At 42.5% G+C, this 25343-nt stretch overlaps 1 protein-coding gene across 1 annotated transcript; it reads right to left on the reverse strand.

The window, feature by feature from the left end:
* Positions 1–7718: 7718 nt before the first annotated feature.
* On the reverse strand, positions 7719–24447 carry LOC139538723 (leucine-rich repeat-containing protein 58-like). Its single transcript, XM_071341107.1, has 4 exons — positions 23786–24447; positions 10886–11014; positions 10169–10446; positions 7719–10022 (listed from the first exon to the last, which is right to left on the reverse strand). The coding sequence occupies exons 1-4, from the start codon at positions 24370–24372 to the stop codon at positions 9829–9831; spliced, it is 1188 nt and encodes a 395-aa protein (XP_071197208.1). The 5' UTR covers positions 24373–24447; the 3' UTR covers positions 7719–9828.
* Between the last annotated feature and the right edge of the window lie 896 nt (positions 24448–25343).

The raw sequence follows: 25343 nt of genomic DNA on the forward strand, positions 1-25343 counted from the left end.
TTCAAGCTCTGGTTGATTTCAAATGTAATGATATTTAGTGATGTTGAATTATGTTTGGTTGTCAACACAACCAAATATCAACATTTGAAGAAAAAATTCCCAGTCAATACACCAATTAACAGATATAGAAATAGCCAGTCTCCTATTGACATTATCAAAGTGGGTGTGTAACGGCGTTCCTCTCTCTCTTCATACGAAGAGGAGGAGCAAGGATTAAACCAAGGTGCAGCGCGTTGAAATGACATACTGAAGTTTATTTCAACAAGAACAAAACGAACTATACTTGAAATGATACAAAATAACAAAACGAAAGTAGACAGACTTAGAACGACGAACTTACATGAAACACGAAGAACGAACGAACAAGTACTTACTACAAAACAAACGAACGAACGAACGAACGAACGAACGAACGAACGAACGAAACAGTCCCGTATGGTGCAAACATATACACAGACACAGGAGACAACCACCCACAAACAAACAGTGTGAACAGCCAACCTATATATGGTTCTCAATCAGAGGAAAACGTAAAACACCTGTCTCTGATTGAGAACCATATAAGGCTGATTACCAGACCTAAACATAGAAACACAACATAGAAATGCCCACCCACACTCACGCCCTGACCGACTAACACATACAAAACAACAGAAAATAGGTCAGGAACGTGACAGGGTGGTTATGAATGGTTCTTTAAGAAAATGGATGATTATTGCTGTGTTGCCTTTACAGTTTGCTTTCATGTGTCCAATGACCATACATTATTTTCTCTACCATCTGATTGGGAGTTCCATGGTATAACCACTGCGCCTCACGCTATTTGTTCAAACATATGAGCTTACCATTGTTGCGCTTTGGGCAGCAGGTGACATTGAACAGTCACAGGGGACTGGGTGGCGCGTGGGACAGGGTTGCACAGGAGAGAGGCTCGGGCGCGTCCTCTTACTGTGCAAATAAATAATATTGGTATACCCCATAGTACAGTGGAAAGAAACAGAAGTGTTTTCAACAATATCACTCCATTACGCGCGAGCTTGAAATATATGAAGAGGGGGGATGGCGATTTTGCTTGTAGGCCTAGACCTACTGTAAAGGGATGACACATTTGCAAATGACTGTAAAAGATAAAACAGAGAGATCAACGCTCCAGTAAAACGTTTCTCTCCTCTCCAGCTCGCTCTGCAGCCGGACCCCATGTAAATATTTCAGCGCTTGTTCAATCAGCCTCGCGAGGCGTAAAGGTGTTATTATAACGTCACGGGGATTTACGGTGTGAGCCTGCACGCGAGTTCATTCCTGACAAGGGAGTGTCACAGGTAAATTAGTGACAGCTATGTTTAGGGGGAGAAACAGAGTTGAGAGAGGGTAGATTCATATAAGGTGTACAGGTACATGTAACTGCCTAAATAATGGGAACACTTGAGAAAATGAGGGATACAAAGTATATTGAAAGCAGGTACTTCCACACAGGTGTGGTTCCTGAGTTAATTTATCACGTAACCCTATTAGCACTATTTTGGCTACCATGGCTATGCCTCCATAGAATGACAATGCCCACATCCATCGGGCACAAGTGGTCACTGAATGGTTTGATGAGCATGAAAACAATGTAAAACATACGCCATGGCCTCTCAGTCACCACATCTCCACCCAATTCAACACTTGTGGCCAGCCCATTATCAGCCTGAAAACATCATGCAGGCACATTTTTGCAAAAAAAGGTCAAATGTCACAGTAGCCGATACATTGCAGTCAATGGGAAAAGATAAGTGTCACATGGTTGATGTTTTTCTCAACACATTGCAGTCAATGTGAAAAAATGAGTGTCAGAGTGATGACATTTTCTTCAGTATATTGCAGTCAATGGGAAAAGATGAGTGTCACAAAGTTTAAGTTTTTCTCAATACAGAAACACACAAGTGGCTCAGGTAGTGCAGTTCATCCAGATTTGTGGCCTGCTGGAGGTCATTTTGCAGGGCTCTGGCAGTGCACCTCCTTGCACAAAGGCGGAGGTATCGGTCCTGCTGCTGGGTTGTTGCCCTCCTACGGCCTCCTCCACGTCTCCTGATGTACTGGCCTGTCTCCTGGTAGCGCCTCCATGCTCTGGACACTACGCTGACAGACACAGCAAACCTTTTTGCCACAGCTCGCATTGATGTGCCATCCTGGATGAACTGCACTACCTGAGCCACTTGTGTGGGTTGTAGACTCCGTCTCATGCTACCACTAGAGTGAGAGCACCGCCAGCATTCAAAAGTGACCAAACATCAGCCAGGAAGCATAGGAACTGAGAAGTGGTCTGTGGTCACCACCTGCAGAATCACTCCTTTTTTGGGGGTGTCTTGCTAATTGCCTATAATTTCCACCTTTTGTCTATTCCATTTGCACAACAGCATGTGAAATTTATTGTCAATCAGTGTTGCTTCCTAAGTGGACAGTTTGATTTCATAGAAGTGTGATTGACTTGGAGTTACATTGTGTTGTTTAAGTGTTCCCTTTATTTTTTTGAGCAGTGTACTAAATGCCCTTAAATTGAGGACTTTTTGTAAATCCAATCCATTTTCCACATTGAGTCATCACATAGATTGTTTTCCCAGTGGCTGTTGTGGTCGTTATCAGGAGGTCTGGAAACTATTGCTAGTCTAGGGCTGATCCCAGCTATCTGAGGGAGCATCGGGCCTATTCAAACTGATAGTATGTGTGTGCGTGTGTGTGTGTGTGTGAACCCGGCTCTCACTGGTGGACTTACCATTAGGCAGAAGAGGAAATTGCTCTACGAGTGTCACGGGACTCGTCTGAAGGTACCAGTCCAAAAAAAGGTCTACAGGTAATTAATTCCACAGAAAAAAAACATGATACCTTTTTTCTGAGCTTTCTTATATCTCTCAGATATAGAACAGACACTTCAAAACATACTTCCATTTGATTACATTTTAGTTTTTCCATGTATGAATCTGTTATTCAATAAATTTTTATGGGGTAATAGAAATAAGGCCAAATAAAAAAAATATATATATACAGTACCAGTCAAAAGATAACACACCTACTCCTTCCAGGGTTTTCTTAAATTTGTTGTACTATTTTCTACATTGTAGAGCTATCAAAACTATGAAATAACACATATGGAATCATGTATTAACCAAAAAAGTGTTAAACAAATCAAAATATATTTTATATTTTTGATTCTTGAAAGTAGGCACCCTTTGCCTTGATAACAGCTTTGCACACTCTTGGCATTCTCTCAACCAGCTTCATGAGGAATGCTTTTCCAACAGTCTTGAAGGAGTTCCCACATATGCTGAGCACTTGTTGGCTGCTTTTCCTTCACTCTGCAGACCAAATCATCTCAAACCATCTCAATTGGGTTGAGGTCAGGTGATTGTGGAAGCCAGGTCATCTGAAGCAGCACCATCACTCTAATTCTTGGTCAAATAGCCCTTACACAGCCTGGAGGTGTGTTTTGAGTCATTGTCCTGTTGAAAAACAAATGAAAGTCCCACTAACCAGGTGGGATGGCATTTTGCTGTAGAATGCTGTGGTAGCCATGCTGCTTAATGGTGCCTTGAATTCTAAATATATCACTGACAGTGTCACCAGCAAAGCATCTCCACACCATCACACCTCCTCCATGCTTCACAGTGGGAACCACACATGTGGAGAACATCAGTTCACCTACTCTGTGTCTCACAAAGACACGGAGGTTGGAACCAAAAATGTCACATTTGGCCTCATCAGAGCAAAGGCCAGAGTCTGGCAAGAAAGATTTTAGCCAGACAGCATCAGATACATGGGCTACGTATAGTAAGATAGAGGGGAGCTGTATTGCTAGCTTGAATGCTTTCTCTGGTGATACAGTTTCAGCCACCTGCGAATTGAAGGAAAGTTGACGGGTGCACAGTGTACTTTTCGTATTCTGGAATTATTTTGGATGAACGTGGGTGCGAAGGTAACCTACTTTTTGAAGTGATTTGTTTGAAAACATAATGCCTGGTTGTTGTCATGGCACATTAGAAGGTAACACATTTTTACAGTTAAATTGCATCTTTACTATAAAAGCCTCTGCATGGGGCCTACAAATCACAAAGTCTGCCCCTGCCAGCTCTAAGAGGAGGAGGTACCGGTGACATCTGGTCAGAACATCCTGTGTTCCTATCATCCTGTGTCTCTCCACTGAAGGGACAGCAGGTGGCGCTGTTCCCTGACATCAATGACTACTTACTGCCGCCTCTGTTTTCAGGGAAATGTCTTTATACTGTACATGCTGACCTAGCCATCGGTCATATGACATGGCACTCTTAAGGGGTTTACACAGTCTACACAAACGGAGCTGACTAAGGTCCCTATGCGTCGCGCTTAAAAATTTCAGCCGCCCAAAAGTACATATAACTAAGTAGAGAGAGCGACGTTCCTCCATCGGCTCCGTTTCCGTAGACTGTTTAGATCCCTTTAATGCCAGTGGACCAGTACTATCTCAGAGTAACACCGCTAATGATGGAGGGTCATATGGTTGCAGGTTATGATGCACTTAACATATAATCTGCAACATGATCTCAACAACTCACTGCATTACTGTAATGCATTGCCAAGTTATCCAACATATTTCTAAGGGTGGACAATTCCTCATTTGGACACAAAATTATGAAATGTAGGCATGCGGTAGACGAATCCTAGCACAAACAGAACGTCTTGACCTCAACGCTCAGATCAACTGTCACAACGTTAGTCCCTAATGAAGCTCTAAAGCCATGGAATTGTAGTCTCGGTTTCAGTCACTGTGTGGAGATCACTTACGGATTCCCCCAAGATCAGGTTCAAAGTGGGTTGGCCATAAAAGCAGGTGGATTGCGCAAACTTGGGTTACCAGGAGCTTAAATATTTGATTGAGAAATAATAATAATAACAGCATTTGGAACAGCTTGAGTTAAGGAGGAGAGGGTGGATGGGAGTGGGTAGGAGGGAGGGGAGGAGAGGGTAGATGGGAGTGGGTAGGAGGGAGGGGAGGAGAGGGTAGATGGGAGTGGGTAGGAGGGAGGGGAGGAGAGGGTAGATGGGAGTGGGTAGGAGGGAGGGGAGGAGAGGGTAGATGGGAGTGGGTAGGGGGAGGGCGGGGAGGAGAGGGACGCATATTCCTCAGGATAAGGTTGGAGATATGAAACTTTACGAAATACATAATGAAAAAAACAGCTAATTGTTATGTCTAACGGGCACCATCATTGTTCAAGACACTTTGTTCACCCTGTGATTGGGCTGTCTCTGTAACTAACAAAGGCACAATAACTTCTTACAGTGAATGTAAACCAGCAGTGAAGTTCTGTATATGAGTGGAACAAAGACCAAAAAAGGGGCTAAATCTTTTGTTTTTGTGATTAGAATGCCTGAGGCCCATTTCCTGCCATAGCAGAAACCATTTCCTGTGCTGCAAATCCAGCTCTGGAACACTGAAACCCTTCCATGATTTCCCAGGGTCCTGGATTACCTATATTATATTTTTATTTGATGCTGCAACCGAATTGTCTCTACTAAAGGGGCAATTAAGGCCTCCCTCGCCGTGTGCTGCTGACCACATGAGGAAAGCGGTTTAACAGTCACACAGATTCTGAGAGAGATCTAGTATTCACAGAATTCCCAAGGTTACCGATCTCATACAAATAGAGGAGAATGGAGCCAGAGGTGATGGCAGAAAGGTTTTGAGAAATGAGGACAGCAGGTTTGAGAGGTAATGGAATAGATGTTAGAAGAAAAGATGGGTGAGAGGAGTAGAACAAGAAGTTTGCAGGCAGAAGCAGCAAGAGAGAAAGAGTTGAGGATCATGTCGCAGAGATAAGTAAGATGAAAGGGGTTGAGGAGAGAGAGGGGTGTGATCAGAGTTTTTGTTCTATGATTTGTTCTTCACCATGGCGATCTAACATGGTTACATAACAGTAGACAATCATGCCCCTCCCCTCTTGTTCCCGCTGTGCCTCCATCACCACCTCCCTTCCCCCAGAGAAACCATATAGGCGGCAGTAAGTAGGCAGATTAGTAGTCCCCCCTCCCCTAATCCCAGGACAAGGTCCGATTGTCAGGGTCCGGAGTGTGTGACTCTCGTGTGTTGAACGATGCGTGTGTGTGAGTATGTGTGGAGTTCATCATGTGTGAGGTCTGGAATGTACATCAGTGAAGGCACACGCAGCCAAGTAATAGTGTTGAGGGGAGCTGATTTGAGTTAAGGGTCCAGTGAAGGTGATAAGAGGCTTATAGTATCAAAATCCCCCATTTCAAACAACTCTGTTCTTTTAGCAACTGATCCCCTATACTGTGCATTGTACTCTATACTAGGATCTATAGGGCAGCGCAAAAACCTAATGCCAGACATTAATCAGATGGAATTAGCCTGCATACATATACCACACACACACACTATAGTCTTTACCTATAGCAGGCAGTTCTGTTGGCCCCAGTATCCTTGGGTCTTTCTCTTCCATTCACTGTTGACAGTCAAGAAGTAAGTTACTCGAATTCTCGAGTACAATATTTTGACTTCCTGTTCTATATTCCAAATGTCTGAATTGTGATCTGTGAACTCCTGAGCTGTGTTGACTGGTGACAGAGGGCTCCTCTCCTCAACGGTCTGTTTAATTCACTCTGGCTCAGTTTCATCATGGCCGCCTCAGCGTGTGTCTCGGTCTCGGGTTGCAGCGCACACACACCTGGCTTATGTAACAGAGTAGGGGGCTCAGACACCTGCTGTTGGGAGAAGGAATCATCATGGCAGTGGAAAATATCAATAAACATTCAACTCAAATACATATCATACTACTATCCAGAAGATAGTGAGAGCACAACCCTGTAAGCATATCAGCTTCTCACAGTGATGAGTTTGTGTCGTGTGTCAAAGAGAAAGATGGAAGAGGGGATAAAGGAGGGGAAAAAAGGCCAGTGAGGTGTCTGATGTAAGCCACCCCAGGCCTGAATGAGGAGGGCTGGACAGAGCCTGTCTGTTGGTGAGCCAGACAGACAGACAGAGACAGAACTTTGAGCTCTATTAAGAGACTGTTTAAAACGTGGGCAAACATGACACAAAACATCTGTCCCTCAAAGCCATCAAAGAACCAGTCAGCCTGCTCAGAGGAGAGAAAGAGAATGAAAGAGGAGAGGCTGAGAGAGAGTAGGAGATGTTTACATCACTAGGTCTTGGCAGGGTAAATAAAGGGATCTTTTGATTGAGAGGAGGCAGAATGGCATTCCCCTGGCATCTCTTAGTGCTGGGTTAAAGAAGAGGTCCCTCCGCATTTCCCTCAGTAATGCAATCATGTTCATATGCAAATGAAGCAGACCGGTCCTGAACGCAACTCATTCAAGCTACCAATGACTCAAAACAAAACAGTCAGTCACGCTCATGCACACTCACAGACGGCCTAGCAATCTAGCATAGTTCCAACTGTCAACCGTTTGGCAGTTAGTCCTGGAGAAAGATACAGTGGAAATGCATTGTAGTCATTTTCACAACAGGCAGGCAAACAAACAAATGGACACTGTTTGGTGACAGGCCCACTGATTCTTCCTCATAGTCTACATAGCAAACAATGACGACAGAAGCTAAGATGTCATCATAGCTTCAGCAGATATGAGATGTTGACTATGAACTCGGAGCTAACTAGACAGATAGGAAATGGTAGTGCAGTCTGCTAATGTTGCACTATCGTGGATAACAAGTTTCACAGATATCACACACATTTTGTAGACACTCAAATTAACTTTATTAGGGATGTTGTTATATACTGTGTACAGTCTATATTATAGGGGAAAAGTGCACATACTTTAGTACAGATCGTCGACCTGTATGAGTACTATATTATATTCAGTAAGTCATATTCAATGAAAGCACTGTATTAGTGTGTGAACCATTGAGTGTCATTGACAGTAGAACGTTGGATTGGTATAAAAGCAGTACGTTAGAAAAATTGCTTCAATTTCACAACATTGTGGTTAAGATCATGGGTAACACTACTTGACACCTAACGTCATAACTACGTCATAATAACTGACATAACACTGTCATGAACCATATATTTACACCTATTGCATTATTTTATGGCTGGTTATGACACCTACATAAGCTCAAAACCCTAATTTATTCAAATGTTTTTTTTTCCCTGCCAAGTTTGATTTCGTTGGAAAGTTAGTTACTTAAATTCTTTGTTTAAATTGATTCTAAAGAATCATGTTCTCCCCCGTATCATATAAAAACATGTAGAAAATACACTTTATGACGGTCAAGAAGCACTATGACCATCCTATGTCACTTTACATGGACAAAAGACAATACACTTTGACACTGTCAAGAAGCATTATGACTATACTGTGTCACTTTACTTGGACTAAGAAAATACACTTTGACACTGTCAAGAAGCATTATGACCATCATAATCATATATGCCAGATAAGGGCATGTGCATGATAGGCCTATGTTAGTCATCAGTCAAAAAGAGGGGGTCTTGTCCTGCTCCTGAAATCTGATCCTAGTCATCAGCAACAGAACATTGTGGTAGCTGCATGTCTGACATCAATGTGTGCACAATTACAATGATAATTTAATAGGGTACATTTCAGAAAATGTTATATAAACATAAAAATACTGTTGATGTAGGTTATGGTGTAATGGTTTTGCGGTAGATTTTATGTAGGGTTCATAACCAGCAATAAAATAACACAATAGGTCACAAGAGGTCTAAATATGTGTCATGACAGTGTTACGACAGGTTATGTCAGCTGTTTATGAAACATTCATAACAAGTTATGGCACTAGGTGTCAAGTAAAGTGTTAACAGATCATAAATAGAACATTTAAAAAAAGTTAATTGTTACATTTTTCAGGGTACAAGAAAAATAATGTTTGTTTTGTTCTTTTCTCACTTTATAAAGAAAACAGAATTCCTTCTCTCTTCAATAAGGCATATACATATACATTCAAAAGCACTTCTACATGGCACTGTAACAATAGACCAGCATTATTGAAAGGCCAGCTACTGTATTATTCTTCCGGTTACCTTAAACATGTACCTTCTGTAGAAGTTGTCTAAATGTTCCCACATACAAAGTGTTAATACATATATCTATATCTGTCAAATTTAGAGAAAACCAAGAGCTGGAAATACAAACATTCATTGCATCTTGTCAGATACGTTTGATTTTCTCCTTTCAGGCGTCCATTCACACTCTGCCTGGCCTAGATCGACTTCCTGTGTGTGAGAGAAAAACAAAGCTTTTACAAAGAACCGGGTCACAAACTTCCTGTTTTCAGGCAATTAGAAATCTTAAATTGTTCATATCCTGACTCTAAGGAATGGTGTGATAGTGTTCTAAAATCATGAAAAACCTTTCAATAGCTCACATAGCGAGTTGGCAAAGTTATGGTTTCTACTGCCTCCTATGTTTACCCATGAAACCATCAGGAATGGAGTGAAATGCTTCATCTGTTAAAGGCACTGCTCAAAGTCTGAAGGCATCAGTGATCTGTAGTGTTACTGAGAAAAAGAGGTAAGATCCCTCCCATCATTTGTCCCCCAGTTTTAGATGGCTAAAGTGACTGAGTCAATGGGTTCCAGGGGACATACCCACCTAAAGACATTTGTCCTGGTTTAGGTCCACATTGACAACCGGATATCTCTCACGTGTGAGTGTGTTTGTGTGTGAGGGTATGTCTTTGTGCATCTAGTCTTGCATCAAACACACACGAGACCAGAGGGGTCAGATGTCATCCCTACAGTACCGTCCAGTCACAGAGAGAAAGACGGGTTCTGAGGCTATTGATATGTTTAGGACTCAAGGCCCTTCCACTTCCTGCTATCCCAGCAGCACCCTCTGCAGGCGGTAGGCGGGCACGCTGATCTCATCCTCTGACTCTGCGTCACTCTGGGGGTTGGAGCTGCAGGGTGAGGTGCACTCTGGGGAGCACAGGTAGTGCATGAGGGGCAGCCGGTACTTCCCACAGAAGTCCACAAACTTGATGTGGCGCACGCACGAGTCAAAGTACACGCCTGGTGAGAGAGCAGAGAAACAGACAGAATAAGCACACTTAAATAAATTGACACATAATTATACATAATCAACTATATACAGACAAGCAAAAAGGGACAGCAATACAGACACAGTCCAATGAGAAATGAATGTGTAGTAGACGTACCGGCACACTTAGGATTGGGACACTTGCTAGCCAGGTCTAGGTAGTGCAACAGGTGAGAGGGCATGTCGCAGGACGAGTATGGAACGTTCCGGCTCTTGATGGTACGACCCGCCAGCTCCAGCAGTGATGGGGGGTCGTAGGTCATCTCCTTGACAAAGCGCACCACTAGGGGGTTGCCGCGGAGACTGAGCTCCTGCAGGCGCACCAGGCTGAGGATCTCCCGGGGCAGGTAGGTCAGCAGGTTGTTATGGAGACTCAGGGAGCGCAGGGAGTGGAGCCTGAGGGGGGAGAGAGCGATTGACATGGTCATGGTTATCGTTTTGAGTATTATGAACAGAAATCTAGACCGTGGTTAGGTTATGGTTAAGTTGTAGTAGTCCACTATGGATGTATTGTAGTAACCAGTTGAGCTGTGGTGCTGGTGGGTTATGACTGTCTTAGCAGTATTATTATTATTTTTATTATTGAGTTGTAGTTGTATTAAGTTTAGTTTTATTAGTATGTAAGGGATACGCAAGGTATACATTGCCTAATGAAATGCTTACTTGCAGTTTCCTGTGGTTATATTATGGGTGTGTTGTGCTTACCTGGTGAGCTGTGGCAGTATGCTCTAGATGGGGTTGAGGCTGTGTTATGATTGCGTTGTGGTTACCTGGTGAGCTGTGGCAGTATGCTCTAGATGGGGTTGAGGCTGTGTTATGATTGTGTTGTGGTTACCTGGTGAGCTGCGGGGGTACACCTTGTATGCGGTTGTCACACAGGACCAGATAGCTGAGGTAGGGCAGGTTGGCCAGCTCAGGAGGAATAGAGGTGATCAGGTTACCACCCAAATACAGCATCTCAAGACTGACAGAGAGAGGTTTAATATGTTTAGCATCATATCGAGTGGTAATTAACATTACGGTAACAAGTAAAGCATGTCTGAAGGGGTTTAGGACTTTAAAAACACCATAACATACTGTATACAGGACAGTTCCAAGTGGACACATGACTAGCCATGTTGACACATCAGTACCACAATGGGGTTCCCACATGTTGACATTGATGCTGTATGTGACAGCAATGCATTACCAGAGTGAGCGCAAGGCATCAAAGATTGAGCAGCCGGGTCCATAGTAAAAAGGAGTATAACAGGTGTGTGTAGATGTGACTATGAGGAATGGGCTGGAGCAATGGAACTGCTAAACAAACTGTTTCAAAGAGGAGACACACACTATGCACAAAGAGGTGGTGGAATTTCAATAGATTTTTTGCCTACCTGCCTGTGTGTGTGTGTTTGTGTGGGTTCACTCTGACTTTGTTCAAGGGCCACCAGAGGTAGAGAGGCATTGCTAGAGAGTCCCAATTATTTATTTTTCAGACAGAAGTTTAGATCTAGTGAAGACTGGCGTTTAGGTTTGGAGCAATCAAATGCAGTGTAGGCTAAATACACAGTTCTAAGCAGCAGACAATGTGGGGTAGTCATATACACTGTTGGGGCGTGGATCAGAAAACCAGTCAGTATCTGGTATAACCACCATTTGCCTCATGCAGCACGACACATATCCTTGACCAGGCTGTTGATTGTGGCCCGTGGAATGTTGTCCCACTCCTCTTCAACGGCTGTGCAAAGTTGCTAGATATTGTCAGGAACACGTCGACCCAGAGCATCCCAAACATGCTCAATGCGTGACATGTCTGGGGAGTATGGAAGGCCATGGGAGAACTGGGAATTTTTCGGCTTCCAGGAATTGTGTACAGATCCTTGCAACACGGGGCCGTGCATTATCATGTTGAAACATGAGGTGATGGCAGCAGATCAATGGTATGAAAATGGGCCTCACGATCTCGTCATGGTATCTCTGTGCATTCAAATTGCCATCGATCAAATAAAATTTATTTATATAGCCCTTCTTACATCAGCTGATATCTCAAAGTGCTGTACAGAAACCTAGCCTAAAACCCCAAACAGCAAGCAATGCAGGTGTAAAAGCACGGTAACGATAAAATGCAATTGTGTTCGTTGTCTGTAGCTTATGCCTGCCCATACCATAACCATGGGGCACTCTGTACAAAACATTGACGTCGGCAAACTGCTCGCCCACACGGAAACCGTCTGCCCGGTACAGTTAAAACCGGGATTCATCTGTGAAGAGCACACTTCTCCAGCATGCTAATGGCCATTGAAGGTGCACATTTTCCCACTGAATTTGGTTACGACGCCAAACTGCAGTTAGGTCGAGATCCTGGTGAGGACAAAGAGCATGCAGATGAGCGTCTCGGAAATGGTTTGACAGTTTGTGCAGAAATTCTTTGGTTGTGCAAACCCACAGTTTCATCGGCTGTCCGGGTGGCTGGTCTCGGACGTTCCTGCAGGTGAAGAAGCCGGATGTGGAGGTCCTCGGCTGGCGTGGTTACACGTGATCTTTTATTTCAGATCATGAAACATTGGAACAACACTTTACATGTTGCGTTTATATTTTTGTTCAATTTACAAAACTGACTGAGGCAGAGAGAAAAAGATTACTATTGTCCAATGTCCACAAATCGCCAATGGAAATGTACGCATACACAAGCATTCTGCTTAATCCCAATCCCTCTGAACAGATGAAAAAGTGAAAAGACAGGAACACTGGGGAAATGGAGAGAAAGAGAGAAGAACAGAGGGAGCAGCAGGGACAGAGAGACAGGGAGAGAAAGGGAGATGTAATGGCCTGACACTAAAAGTGAGCAGTCAGCCCATCTGCCCCATGATCTGGTCTGCCTGTGGAACTGATGACACAGCAGCGACTGGGAGAGGTCATTATGTGTCCTTGGGGCATGAGCCCTGAGCCAGCGCCTCTGTCCCCGAGGGTCTAAAGAAGCCATTCAGGGCCATCTCAACAACTCACTCTACAGTTACACCACTAACACACAGAGGCCTAGTCCCATACAACCTCCATCATTCATAACTGTAGATCTGAGATAATGTATATGTTCAGCTGCTCTGAAGTTGTCAGTGAGAGGCTCTCTTTACATGTAGTTTGTGTTGGTTAGTATGTTTACAAGACAAGGTTACAGTGAGTGAGTGACTGTAACCCTATCTTTGAATTTTACGCTGGCTTTGCGTTATTGGGACGGTTGAGCTAACTTGTGCTAATGTGATTAGTATGACGTAAGTAACAGCAAACTTTCCAGGACATAAACATGTCTTATATGGGCATAAATGTTAAATTATTGTTAATCTAACTGCACTATTGTTGTTAAATCCCATATAAAACTAGCTAGCTCATTGTTAACTGTCCAATTTACAGTAGCTATTAGAATGAAAAAATATCATGCTATTGTTTGAGGAGAGTACACAACAACAAAAACATTTAAAAATCACAGCAACTGGTTTGATACATTCACCTCTGAAGGTAAACAATGTACTTACATTCAGTAAACTTGCTCTGATTTGTCCTAGGGGACCCTGTCCTGATTTGTCCTGATTTGTCTCTGGGACCCTGTCCTAGGGTCCCAGACATAAAATGTAGCATAGTTTTGTTATATAAAATAAACGTTTATATTCAAATGTAGGAACTGGGTTCTACAGTTTGAACACCCGCGATCTTCCACCTCGCAGATGTGTGAAAGTTAGTGTATAAGCTAATGATCCATCATGCATTATATTCCTGGGAGTGTGTAAACTTACATTTTGTATTACCATATACTTATTGTATGTTCTCTATAGTTATGTACTTGAAAATGTATCAATTGACCAATTTGGCACATTTGGGCAGATTTGATACAAAATATTGTCCAGTACTGCAATGCTTCACTGGATCAATCTGAAACTTACTGCTATTACCTAGCGGCCAAAATATAAATTGTGCCTAAACTGCAAAATTACTTTACGGTCTTTCGCTTGCATTTCAAAGATGATGGAACAAAAAAATAAATAGAAAACGCATTTTTATTTTACCAGATCTAAATGTGTGATATATAGTTTTGGCCGATACCGATATCCAATATTTTCCTTGCCAAAAAACCCGATACCGATATTGAACATTTGTGCGTTCTTAAGCATTCTAGTACAGTAAAATAGTTAACACACACACATGGACGCAGCGGTCTAAGGCACTACATCTCAGTGCAAGAGGCGTCACTACAGTCTCTGGTTTGAATCCAGGCTGTATCACATCCGGCCGTGATTGGGAGTCTCGTAGGGCGGCGCACAATTGGCCCAGCATCGTCCGGGTTTGGTCCGGGTTTGGTCTTAACTGAATTACCTAGTTAAATAAAGGTTACATTTTTTTTTATAACAGCTCACAGCAAGAACTGGCAAATCTGATGCAGTCCATGAGGAGATGCACTGCAGTACTTAATGCAGCTGGTGGCCACACCAGTTATTTTAGATTTTGACATGCCCTTTGTTCAGGGACACATTATTCCATTTCTGTTAGTCACATGTCTGCGGAACTTTCAGTTTATGTCTCAGTTGTTGAATCTTGTTATGTTCATACAAATATTTACACATGTTAAGTTTGCTGAAAATAAACGCAGTTGACAGTGAGAGGACGTTTCTTTTTATGCCGAATTGATATAGCTAGGTGTCATCTAAAATAACCCTAATTTATAAGTTCTTATTTGATTAATGGTGGTCGGAACCATCTGTGAAGCTAGCCAGAATAAGGATTAGCCACAATAGTTGACTTTGCAGTTAGCTTTCAAAATAAAATGATGTCATTGACAGTGATGCAAATGAATACAAATAGTATAATTATGCCATAATTGAATAGATCCTGCTAAACGAGGTTGGAATGTTGTTATATCAAATCAACAAAAGACAATTTGTTAATTTGACAAAAATCTGTTTAAATCACACTGGATGTATTATACCTTAGAATTGCATTGGGGACATAATTGTTTTACTGTACAGCCTTACCTACGGATTGTGGCTCAATGACATGGGGTATCAGTCTACTCAGTGACACTCAGAAAACATTAGCATCGTAGCTCTTATTGTGGGACTCAAACAACTGAATTGAGCCACATTTATCGTCAGCCTATGTGTATTGAACACTATTCCCGAGGAAAAACAATACTGTGTGGATGTTTTGGAGTCTGATAACTGAGGAGGACATTGGGGGGAAAATATATTGGGTATTGAGTAGACTATTACCCTATTTCATTGATCCCGAATCCTTGGGTAAAGCTGTACATTGCAATATGAATGTCAACAAACACAATAGGCTGACTGGAGAGGTGATTTCACACAGTCACAGTCCACGATAAGAGCTACAACGCTAATATTTGCGTAAACTCTTCACAGTTGTGTTCTGTGGGTGTCACCGATTAGACTGATAGGCAACTTCATTGCTTCACATTCCACTCTTGTTTAACATTATCTAGTCTAAATATGGCATGATTCCACCAATTGTAACCTTCTACATCACCTTCAAAGAGGTACTTGTATTTTGAAGGGAAACCACAAACTCCACTATTGTGCCAAATCCTTTTTGTGGCTAGCTTCACAACACATAACCCGGTCAAGTCGAGTCTCACTAGCCAGATGAAGCTAGCTGGCTGCTTAAAACGTTAGCTTTGGGCAACAGGGTTAAGTAGCTGGCTAACACTTATTCACAAGGATTCCGAAATCATTGCTAAGAATAGTGAAAATGACTGCAGTTTCTTCTGGTGCTAGCTAAGTACCAAGCTAAAGCTAGCTACCCTAGAAGTTGCGGTCGTACAAATCATGCTTTATTACCAACGCGGTATTGTAAACACATCGTTAGTGGCTGGTATTTGCAGACTTTTTTGTACAGCTTTGACAGTGCTACTGATAGTAGTGGTGACGCTTGGCTTGCACGAGCAAATTCAGAACACACAACATTATATAATAGAACTGTGTAATTTGACGGTCAAATAGTACTATTTGACGTGCACCTTTTTTGACACGCAAAGACCCAAACTGAGTTCCATAGTATGTCGTGAAGCTAATAGCAGTGACGCTATTATTGTAACTCCGGCAGGGCAACATCTGAAGAATAGCGCACTTGGTAACGTTAGTGTGTACCGGTGCTCGACCAGTTGCGAAAGCCAACATCACCCACGACAGAGAACGGTTGATTGTCAAAGGCAATAATATATATATAAATATATATATATATATAAATATATAGATATATATCTATAAATATCTATATCTATATACATTCATTTCACATTAACACAAACTTTAAAGTGTTTCCTTTCAAATAGTATCAAGAATATGCATATCCTTGCTTCAAGTCCTGAGCTACAGGCAGTCAGATTTATTTTTCATTTTAGGCGAAAATTGGAAAAAGGGTCCGATCCTTAAGAGGTCTTTAACAACATTATAATTACTCCACAATACTAACCTAATTGACAGAGGAAAAGGAAGCCTGTACAGAATACAAATATTCCAAATCATGCATCCTGTTTGCAACAGGGCACTAAAGTAATACTGCAAAGAATGTAGCAAAGCATTTATCTTTTTGTCCTGAATACAAAGTGTTGTGTTGCATTGGATTTGCCCCAAACATTACTGAGTACCACTGTCCATATTTTCAAGAATAGGGGCATCATGTTATGGGTATGCTTGTAATCGTTAAGGACTGGGGAGTTTAGGATTTTTTTTAAATAAATAGAATGGAGCTAAACACGGGCAAAATCCTAGAGGATCCCTAGTTATAATAATAATAATCCCTAGTTATTTTGTTGAAGAACAGTGCAGATGCAAAGTTTGGTAACAGAATGACGGAACAAACACAAACCATAATTCTGTTACCATGCTTTTCTATAAAATGTTTGTGGAAATTGTTAAAAAGTAGTCATTGTACATAGTTATATGGTCTGTTCACCTTTGCAATCATTGGTTTTTGTTTGAAATACATTTAAGTGAAAAACCTGAGTCTGTGTCACTTAACTTGGAATTTCCCCAAAGTAATTTCTGAAGAATATTTATTTCATGTGAGAAAAGAAAAAGGAATTCTCACTTTAACATGGCTAAACTATGATTTTTTTTTTAAAGAAACATTGAACATCTAATAGTCAAATCATAGTGTAAACGCAGGTGAGCTGGTTCTACTCCTTTTTGCTGTTTTGTGGTGGAAAACGAGCATAACGTCAACCCTGTTACCCATAGAAATGTTAACAATTATTTAAATATATATATATAATTAAATGAAGCTTGCATTAAAAATGTCCCCTGTTACGATCAACCCTGTTACTTAAACTTCACATATGAGAGAATGTTAAAATTAGGTGAAATCAAAAAAAATGTATCCCCCCCACCAAGTTACTCACCTCAAATGGCACAGAATGGGTGGAACAACAACTATTAAAGCCAATGTGGGTCTCTTCCTGATGAAGTTAAAAGTATTTACACACTTATCTTTGGTAAGCATATAAATGGGCTACTGTTTAACCTCATGACATGACCCACATCCCAGTTGCACGCACTGATCTCTGTGACTTTATGAGTTCTCTCTTTTATGATGTTAACTATATAGTCAGATCAGTGGCGGTCGGTGCCGTTTAAGATGGAGCATGACCTTAAGGTATTTCTATTACAGCATGTTGGATGACTGTCATTCATATTCCATTTCACCCAGCTCAATGTAACATTGAATAGTTTAGGCTACTACACAACACTCAAATTTTCCCTGTACCCTTCATGAGGTTGCTACAATTTAGCCTATGAATGAAAGTTTATAATGTAGGTGCACACGTCAAGCAAATTTTTTGTAATCAAGGTGACAGACAGTGATACATTCAATACTGCTTGCACACACTTGCCTGCATCTAGCTGATATAAAAAATATAAATATATAACCCTTATTTAACTAGGCAATTCAATTAAGAACAAATTCTTATTGAAAATGACGGCCTACACCGGCCAAACCCGGACGACGCTGGGCCAATTGTGCGCAGCCTAATGGGACTCGCAATCACGGCCTGTTGTGATACAGCCTGGATTCGAACCAGGGTGTCTGTAGTGATGCCTATAGCAGTGCCTTAGACCGCTGCGCCCTTCGGGAGCCTGCATCTAGGGTTTAATCATTAGTGCAGTTGCAAATTAAGAGTTTCTACATACCAATTCATGTATGTTAATCCCCGTTTCATTCCATTTGTTTCCGTTTAAGGAAAGAATCAGCGGAATATACCCCTGATCGCACGTAAACACAGTTTACTTTCATAGCAGCCACATAAAAACAGCATGATCACTTTGCTCGCTGTGTATATATAAATAATTCCTTTTTGCAACTACAGTTGAAGTCGGAAGTTTACATACACTTAGGTTGGAGTCATTAAAACTCGTTTTTCAACCACCACAAATTTATTGTTAACAAACTATAGTTTTGGCAAGTCAGTTAGGACATCTACTTTGTGCATGACAAGTAATTTTTACAACAATTGTTTACAGACAGATTTCACTTAATCACAATTCCAGTGGGTCAGATGTTTACATACACTAAGTGCATTTAAACAGCTTGGAAAATTATGTCATGGCTTTAGAAGCTTCTGTTAGGCTAATTTACATCATTTGAGTCAATTGGAGGTGTACCTGTGGATGTATTTCAAGGCCTACCTTCAAACTCAGTGCCTCTTTGCTTGACATCATGGGAAAATCAAAATAAATTAGCCAAGACCCCAGGAAAAAAAATTCTGGTTCATCCTTGGGAGCAATTTCCAAATGCCTGAAGGTACCACGTTCATCTGTACAAACAATAGTATGCAAGTATAAACACCATGGGACCACGCAGCCGTCATACCGCTCAGGAAGGAGATGTGTTCTGTCTCCTAGAGATGAACTTACTTTGGTGCGAAAAGTTCAAATCAATCCCAGAACAGCAAAGGACCTTGTGAAGATGCTGGAGGAAAAAGGTACAAAAGTATCTATATCCACAGTAAAACGAGTCCTATAATCGACATAACCTGAAAGACCGCTAAGCAAGGAAGAAGCCACTGCTCCAAAACCTCCATAAAAAAGCCAGACTACGGTTTGCAACTGTACATGGGGCCAAAGATTGCACTTTTTGGAGAAATGTCCTCTGGTCTGATGAAACAAAAATAGATCTGTTTGCCATAGTGACCATTGTTATGTTTGGAGAAAAAGGGCTTGCAAGCCAAAGAACTCCATCCCAACCGTGAAGAAAGGGAGTGGCAGCATCATGTTGTGGGGGTACTTTGCTGCAGGAGGGTCTGGTGCACTTCACAAAATAGATGGCATCATGAGGATGGAAAATTATGTGGATATATTGAAGCAACATCAAGACATCAGTTAGTAAGTTAAAGCTTGATCGCAAATGGGTCTTCCAAATGGACAATGACCCTAAGCATACTTCCAAAGTGGTGAGTCAAAATGGCTTAAGGACAACAAAGTCAAGGTATTGGAGTGGCCATCACAAAGCCCTGACCTCAATCCTATAGAACATTTTTGGACAGAACTGAAAAAGCGTGTGCGAGCAAGGAGGCCTACAAACCTGACTCAGTTACACCAGCTCTGTCAGGAGGAATGGGCCAAAATTCACCAAACGTATTGTGGGAAGCTTGTGGAAGGCTACCCGAAACGTTTGACCAAGTTAAACAATTTAAAGGCAATGCTACCAAATACCAATTGAGTGTATGTAAACTTCTGACCCACTGGGAATGTGATGAAAGAAATAAAAGCTGAAATAAATTATTCTCTACTATTATTCTGACATTTCCCATTCCTAAAATAAAGTGGTGATCCTAAACTGACCTAAGACAGGGATCTTTTACTATGATTAAATGTCAGGAATTGTGAAAAACTGAGTTTAAATGTATTTGCCTAAGGTGTATGTAAACTTCCGACTTCAACTGAATCTACACGCTCTCAGTCTCACACCTTTTCCCTTCGCTTGTGGACTTCAGTGCACAACACATCAGCGGTCTATGACCAGGCGAACCTTCATTTCATGAACACTAACCGCTACACATAGCCTACATCGTTGTCACCTCATAGTTAATATAGCTACTAGAACTAATACGTCAATAAAACCAAAAGCTTACCTTGACTTGGAAGAGTTCCAGTGTTGGATAGCCATAGCCAGCTAGCTAAAATTGCATTATTTTCTGTTTGAGCCAGGTGTTTGAGTAGGCTAAACTAGCTAAGTGGAAAGTAAACTATTGTCTTTCTCTCCCTTTGAGTCACCTACTCACCACATTTGATGCAATGCAGTGCCAGATAGCTGTAGCTTATGCTTTCAGTACTAGATTCATTATCTGATCCTTTGATTGGGTGATAGCCTCTGATAGGCTGGTGGACGTCCTCCGGAGGTTGTCATAATTACTGTGTAAGTCTATTGAAGGGGGTGAGAACCATGAGCCTCCTAGGTTGTCTTGAAGTCAATGTACCCAAAGGAGGACAGAAGCTAGCTGTCCTCCGGCTACACCATGGTGCTATCCTACAGAGTGCTGCTGAGGCTACTGTAGATCTTAATTTCAGAACAGTGCATTTTAATCAATTATTTGGGGACATTTGAATATATTTAGTACAGTTTTATCTAAAAAGAATAACTTTGTTTCACTATTTTTGAAATTCACTGAGGAACCTACCCTGAGGAGGATCCTAAACTGTTCCCACTGATATTAACCTACCACTGGCACAGTGTAAACATGATATAAGGAGAGAAATAAATAAAAAATCAAGATGACCTTGTTTTTTAGTACCATCGGAACACACTGTCCCTGCACTTTATACAAACTTGGCATCCTTCACATATTGACCACAAGAGGCTTGAATTTCTCTATGTGCTCGTGTGTGTGTGTGATGACTATGTACAAGTGTGTATGCGTACGTGTGTGTCTTGACCATGTGCAAGTGAGTGTTTGTGTGTGTCATTTATGAATACTAGTTAGTCATCCCAAAGGTTGTTTACATGTATACTGCGCAGTGTGTACCCCACCATATGAACCACACATTTTCTGCTCTGAGTGTGGCAATGGCAGTCTGTCATGCACCTGCCCAAGAACATATAAGATTCCTGGATATCTCACACACCAGTCAGGGTTGCTAAAGGCCTGATTAGCTGGATGTTGTGATAGTATAAAGTTTTAATTTCCTGAAAAACACAGGTTAGGTTTCGATATAAAGTCTGCTTTAGTTTAGGCTCAGGGAGTGAGGATCTGTTGAAATCCATTTAACCATAGTCCTGGCAATCAAATAAGTGCATTATGTTTGTAAAGGCAAGCTACCATGGTAGTGGGCTACAAGACAGCATAGTATCAATCAAATGTATTTATAAAGCCCATTTTACAATCAGCCGATGTCACAACGTGCTATACAGAAACCCAGCCTAAAACCCCAAACAGCAAGCAATGCAGACGTAGAAGCACGGTGGCTAGGAAAAACTCCCTAGAAAGGCAGGAACCTAGAGAGGAACCAGGCTCTGAGCGGTGGCCAGTCCTCTTCTGGCTGTGCCGGCTGGAGATTAAAACAGTCCATGGCCAAGATGTTCAAACGTTCATAGATGACCAGCAGGGTCAAATAATAATAATAATAATAATAATAATCACAGTAGTTGTAGTTGTATAGCTTGCTCCCTCATCTCTGCCTGACAAGTCACTGATGTAAGGGCATCAGTTCATCCTTTACAACCCTAAGCAGCATTGGCAGTTGAACTATTCTGTACCCGCTGAACTGAGAAAGGTGCAATTGCGGCCTGCAAGTCGGGGCATTCCTGCATCTCTTTATACTTCTGTTGGTCAATTTAAGCTAGGGCAGGCGGGATTCCAGTACAGTAGGTGTACTCCAGTACAATAGAAGGCATTAACACACAATAACATTGGATGCCAGCCACCGATAAACCCCACAGAAGAAGGGGCAGGTGTGACAATGGTAGCTAGCTAGTCTCACACCGGTAGACAGTGTCCATCCCTGCCTGTCGGGCACTGTTTTCCTGCAGTTCTGTTAACGATGGCGAGGGCAGGTGTTTGGCAGGCGGGAGTTAAGGACACAGTGTGCTAGCTTAGCCAGCTAGTCCGGTACACAGCAGTTTGGAGACGGGGGCGGAAATGTTTGCTAGCTAGCATCCTAACTCGCATGCTAGCCAACACATGGTGTTTCCCCAGCCTCCCGCCTGCTGTTCTAGCGGGAGGAGGGGGTGACCGGTAGACCCAGCTACCACAGTGGATTTGGGCTGATTCCGGCTGAGAGTCGGGGCACTCGGCCGACGTCATGTGGCCTGAGTCTGGGCCGTCTTTGGCGGTATTACTTATGGCTAGGATGCGGGGATTGAGCTCGGGCCGATTCCGGGGGAGTTATCTGGCCCAAATGTATTACTTGGGGCTCGGGCCGATTGGGGCTACTCTCTGGCAGAAGATTATACTGGCTGCTTTATGGAATTAACATTTCATGATTTATTTTTCCATATTTTCTCATTGTTTGAAATTCTTTAAAGAGTCCTGTGTAGTATTTTGATACTTTGTGCAAGGCAATTTATACGATTTAAAAGCGTTATGGGTGGAGCCTCCCGAGTGGCGCAGCGGTCTAAGACACTGCACCGCAGTGCAAACTGCATTGCTACAGAAGCTGATTCAAGACCAGTGCCGGGATGTCCTTGTCCCATCTCACTGTAGCGACTCCTGTGGCAGGCCAGGGGCATGCACGCTGACATGGTCACCAGGTGTATGGGGTTTCCTCCACAAAAAAACATCTCGTGTCAGATGAGTATAATTTGTATGTATAATAGTAATATTTAAAATTACTAAATTGAGTAATTTTGTATACATTTATTTAGATTTGCATCGGGGTAGACGGAAACGGCCTGATGTACTTGGGCCGATTATGGGCAATCATTCATTTTGATTCCGGGCTGAGTACGACACCGGGCCGATTCAATCAGTTCCGCCCCCCCGGAGGGCCACTTCCGGGCAGATTCCTCATTTCTAGCTGGGGAGTGTCCCTAGCCCCTGCCTGTCGGGCACGGTTTTCTCCGGCACAGGGGAGCGACATAGTGTGCAAGCTAACTAGCAAGCTAGCATGCAGTGTCACTAACAAGCTACTGTAGATAGTAAGCTAGTACATGGTGTCGTCCCAGCCTCCCGCCTGTTGTGCTAGCGGGAGGCCGGGACGACCGGTAGACAGCGTCCTTCGCCCCACCCGTCAGGCACTGTTTTTCGGCAATGACGGTGAGGCAGGTGTTCAGCAAGCGGGAGTGAGGGACACCGTCTACCGGTGTTGCTCCCGCTAGCTAGCAAGAACGACTCCATGAGGCAGGGGCATAAAAAAAACTCAGATAATATTTTGATTTCCCTTTGACCACCATTCAAAAGTGTCACAAGCATTAAGATGTCATGTTCGGGGGGAGGCGGCGTTCATGTAGGAACCAATGTAATGCGAGAGGGGGGGGTCATAAAGGAACCATTGGGATGGGATGGAGGGGACGTTCCAATTGGAATGCCCACATGCTGGAACACCCAGAATTGCAGGCTGCAGTTAAATGCTATTGGCTGAACTCGCTGTTCGCCCAGGAAACTGACTACAGTTGGCCTAAACTAGTCATTGTGACAGGCCGTTTGTTGCAAATTATGTGAACGTTTGTGATGTAATCACTGGTGACTGCAACAAGCTAGTTACTGTGGTTAGCAGCTGGTGAGGCCGCGGGCATAGTTATGTATTCTACATACCTGGTTAAATTCTCAATTTCTGCAGGAATACTTTGGAGTATGTTTCCCCCCAGGGAAAGTGATTGTAGTCGCTGCAACTTCAGGAACTGCGCTGGAATTTCCTCAAACCTATTGCCACTTAGATTCAACACCTCCAACGGCAAAGACCCGAACTCCTTGGGAAGCGAGAATTCGTCCAGACGGTTGTTCTTGGCTATTAGTGTTCTGAGCTTCGTTAACCAAGTAATGCCTTCACAGATGACCGATAGTCCGTTGTTGCTAATGTCAAGAAACTCGAGGTTGGAGAACATGCAAACCGATCCGGGAAGCGAGGGCAGTCGGTTGAAGCTTAGATACAACTGCTTGGTGCCCATCTTTCGCTCCTCGCTGATGTTGACTAAGCTCAAAGTGTTCAAATTCAGACGCGACAAGTCTAAAACACCCTCACCATGTCCGTGTGCGGCTCCTTCATGCAAATCCATTTCGCAGCGTAGGCTACTCTTCAATATTCTGGACAAACTGGTGATTGCACTCTTTGTGGTTCTCCAAATAAAGAGAGGAGTCCAATGCCAATGGCCCGAGTTGCATGTGGGTGTCATGAACAACATTACGGTGAGCAGCAATAGTGGAATTGCCTTCAAAATAAAAGTCCCAATTGAAACTGATTCAAACGGAGGAAAAAAGTGGAATCACGCCACAATTACACTAGATCATGCCAAACAAGGTTGTAATGTTATATAAAGACAAGTGTTAGTTAATTTTACAAAAATACAAACTGTGGATGTATTAGACCTTATAATTGCACTCTACAGCCAAACCTATGGATTGTGCACCCTTGAAATGGCGTATCAGCCTACTCGGTGAGACCCACAGAACACCACTGTAGAGTTCACACAAATATTAGAGCTTTTATCTGTTCGCATCAGTTTCAATTGAGACCTTTATTTTGAAGGGGAAACGTCGAGTCCACTATTGTTGCTCACGCACTCAAGCTAATGTTGTTCATGCAAAGTTGCAGTTGACGAAATGCTCTGAGACCAGGTTGCAACACGACACACTGTATTTTAAGGAAAGTAATATGGGTCGGTCATTTACATTTGGCAAGATTATTGTGTAGAATAGAGAGAGATCACTGTAAATTGCCAGAACCTGGCTGGTACAGACAAAGCAACTATTCAGCAGTGAGTATTTGTAGTACATGTTTCGGGGTTGGCTTGTTCCAGTAGCTCCGCCCTAACCGTTGAAGCCGTTCATTGGCCTACATGCATTTATATCAGTTGGATCTGATCTGTTAGAGTAACATCACGACGTTTTTGTCTCCCGTTCGCTGGTAAAACAGGTTTGTCGTGCTTCAATTTCTAATGAGTCAATAATAAACTAAAACTGGGAGAAAGTTGAAGGTGGTGATGAACCCCTGGATATTATGCATTCATCCACTAGTAGCCTACATTATGTAAGACATCATACGAGAGAATAGAATTATATATATACAAAACGTGTATAACCTGATGTAGGTTTAAAAAGCAACATCAATTCACCCACATCCTACTTAAACCACAATGCCTCATAGCAGAATAAA

This window comes from Salvelinus alpinus, chromosome 14, assembly GCF_045679555.1.
Source record: "Salvelinus alpinus chromosome 14, SLU_Salpinus.1, whole genome shotgun sequence".
In the NCBI taxonomy this organism is placed as follows: domain Eukaryota; kingdom Metazoa; phylum Chordata; class Actinopteri; order Salmoniformes; family Salmonidae; genus Salvelinus; species Salvelinus alpinus.

Excerpts from the sequence above, each read along its gene's own strand:
- LOC139538723 (XM_071341107.1), bottom strand. The coding sequence starts at position 24,372 with ATGTTGTTCATGACACCCACATGCAACTCGGGCCATTGGCATTGGACT. Across the intron at positions 11,015-23,785 it reads GAAATTGAGAATTTAACCAG|TCTTGAGATGCTGTATTTGG; the intron begins GTATGTAGAATA and ends TCTCTCTGTCAG. Across the intron at positions 10,447-10,885 it reads GTACCCCCGCAGCTCACCAG|GCTCCACTCCCTGCGCTCCC; the intron begins GTAACCACAACA and ends CTCCCCCCTCAG.